Genomic DNA, 1,392 nt, shown 5'->3' with positions numbered 1-1,392 from the left:
CAAGAAAGCCCGCCGGCCAAGTTCGGGACCTGTCCACGCTCGCGCGCTCCGCTCAGCAGGCAGATTCCAAAGGCTTGGGGCACTCTGGGGTGCGCGCCGATCTTCTCGCAAAAGGCGAGTGTGTGGGGTTCCTCCTTCCCACCTTTCCATCTGGGGGTCTCGGGGAAAGTTGCACCCAGTGCCTTGGGCGCCCATGAAGACCAGTCCATCTCAGCTCAAGCTCCCAGCAGCAGCAACTTCGGACTCAGACCTCTCTCTCTAGAACATGAGTGCTCATGTGTGCGTGCGTGTATCTGTGTGTGTGTGTGTGTGTCCGCATGCACTTGACATTTGGGGGTGCATATGCTCTCAAGAACGACTCTCCCGGCTGCCCAGAACTTAGAGAGTTTCCCTTTAAGCCGGAGATGCTGCTCGGACACCCCCCCGCGTCCAACAGGAGGCGATGACGTCTGTAGCCTCGTTGCCAGAACAGTCCCCAGGCTGCCGCTGCCGTTCATTGACAGGAGCGGGCGCTCGGACGTCAGCAGCCGGACCTTTGGCAAGGCTGCTCCCGCGGAGACGGTTCCCACCCCCGCACCTGCCAGCCCGCCCCCCCCCCCGGGGGATGGTCACGAAATCAAAGCCTCCAGAGGAGGGAGCCGGGCCGGGGAGGTGCTGGGACTGGGGGAGGGGGGTGACTCGAATCTGCCCTTTTTGTCCTGGAGCACCGGAGTATATAAATAGTGCAGTCTCCAGCCAGACTCTCTCCCACTATTGCACGCCCCCGCAGTACCCCCCATCCGACCCCCGCCCCTTGTCACTACGCGTCGGGTTCGCTCTGCCAGGAGGGAGGCTGGGGTGCGGGGAAGCAGGGAGCGCAAACAGACATTGGTTCTCTTTCCTCTTCCCATTCATAGATTTCGGTTGGAGTCCTAGGGCCGCCGCGCCTGGAGTCGCAATGAATGGATGGATGCCCGCGCGCTGGGACCACCAGGTCCGCAGAGACGTAGCCGGCGCTAGGGGCGCTCCTCCCGCCTGGGGACAGGCGCCCTCGCCTCGGCGCAGTTGGGGGGGACCCCAAACTACCCTTAAGAGGCCAAAGGCCTGCTCTCCCCTTTCTCCCCAACACACACCAGGGTTATTTTCTGTCCCTGAGAAGTTGGGACGCAAAACGTAGGGAACTGCGATCAGTCTCCGCACCATGAAGAGGTCCAGATAGGGACCGAGGCCAGGGCCATCCCGCAGCACGGAGGGTAGCAACAGAGAGGGGAGCGCCCACGTGGCGCAACGCGGTGGCTGAAGCCAAGCGTGTAGCCTCTCCCTGAGCACCGCTCGCGGCCCAGGACCGCGCGCTCTCCCTTCCTGAGCACCGAGCGATGCACTGCGCAGGGAAGGAGGGCACGGCGGGAGGGT

The 1,392-nt window shown here is 63.4% G+C and overlaps 1 protein-coding gene across 1 annotated transcript; it reads left to right on the top strand.

Annotated features, from left to right (window-relative positions):
- The first annotated feature begins 442 nt into the window (after positions 1-442).
- LOC105553531 (putative uncharacterized protein FLJ36797) lies at positions 443-1,156 on the top strand. Its single transcript, XM_011999634.1, is given in 3 exon segments — positions 443-592; positions 594-638; positions 641-1,156. Coding segments are annotated over 3 exon segments (711 nt in total).
- The last annotated feature ends 236 nt before the right edge of the window (positions 1,157-1,392 follow it).

The sequence above is a fragment of the Mandrillus leucophaeus genome, unplaced genomic scaffold (assembly GCF_000951045.1).
Source record: "Mandrillus leucophaeus isolate KB7577 unplaced genomic scaffold, Mleu.le_1.0 Scaffold6, whole genome shotgun sequence".
Taxonomy (NCBI): domain Eukaryota; kingdom Metazoa; phylum Chordata; class Mammalia; order Primates; family Cercopithecidae; genus Mandrillus; species Mandrillus leucophaeus.
The sequence above is the reverse complement of the archived record's forward strand: the minus strand, read 5'-3'. Positions and strand labels throughout refer to the sequence as shown.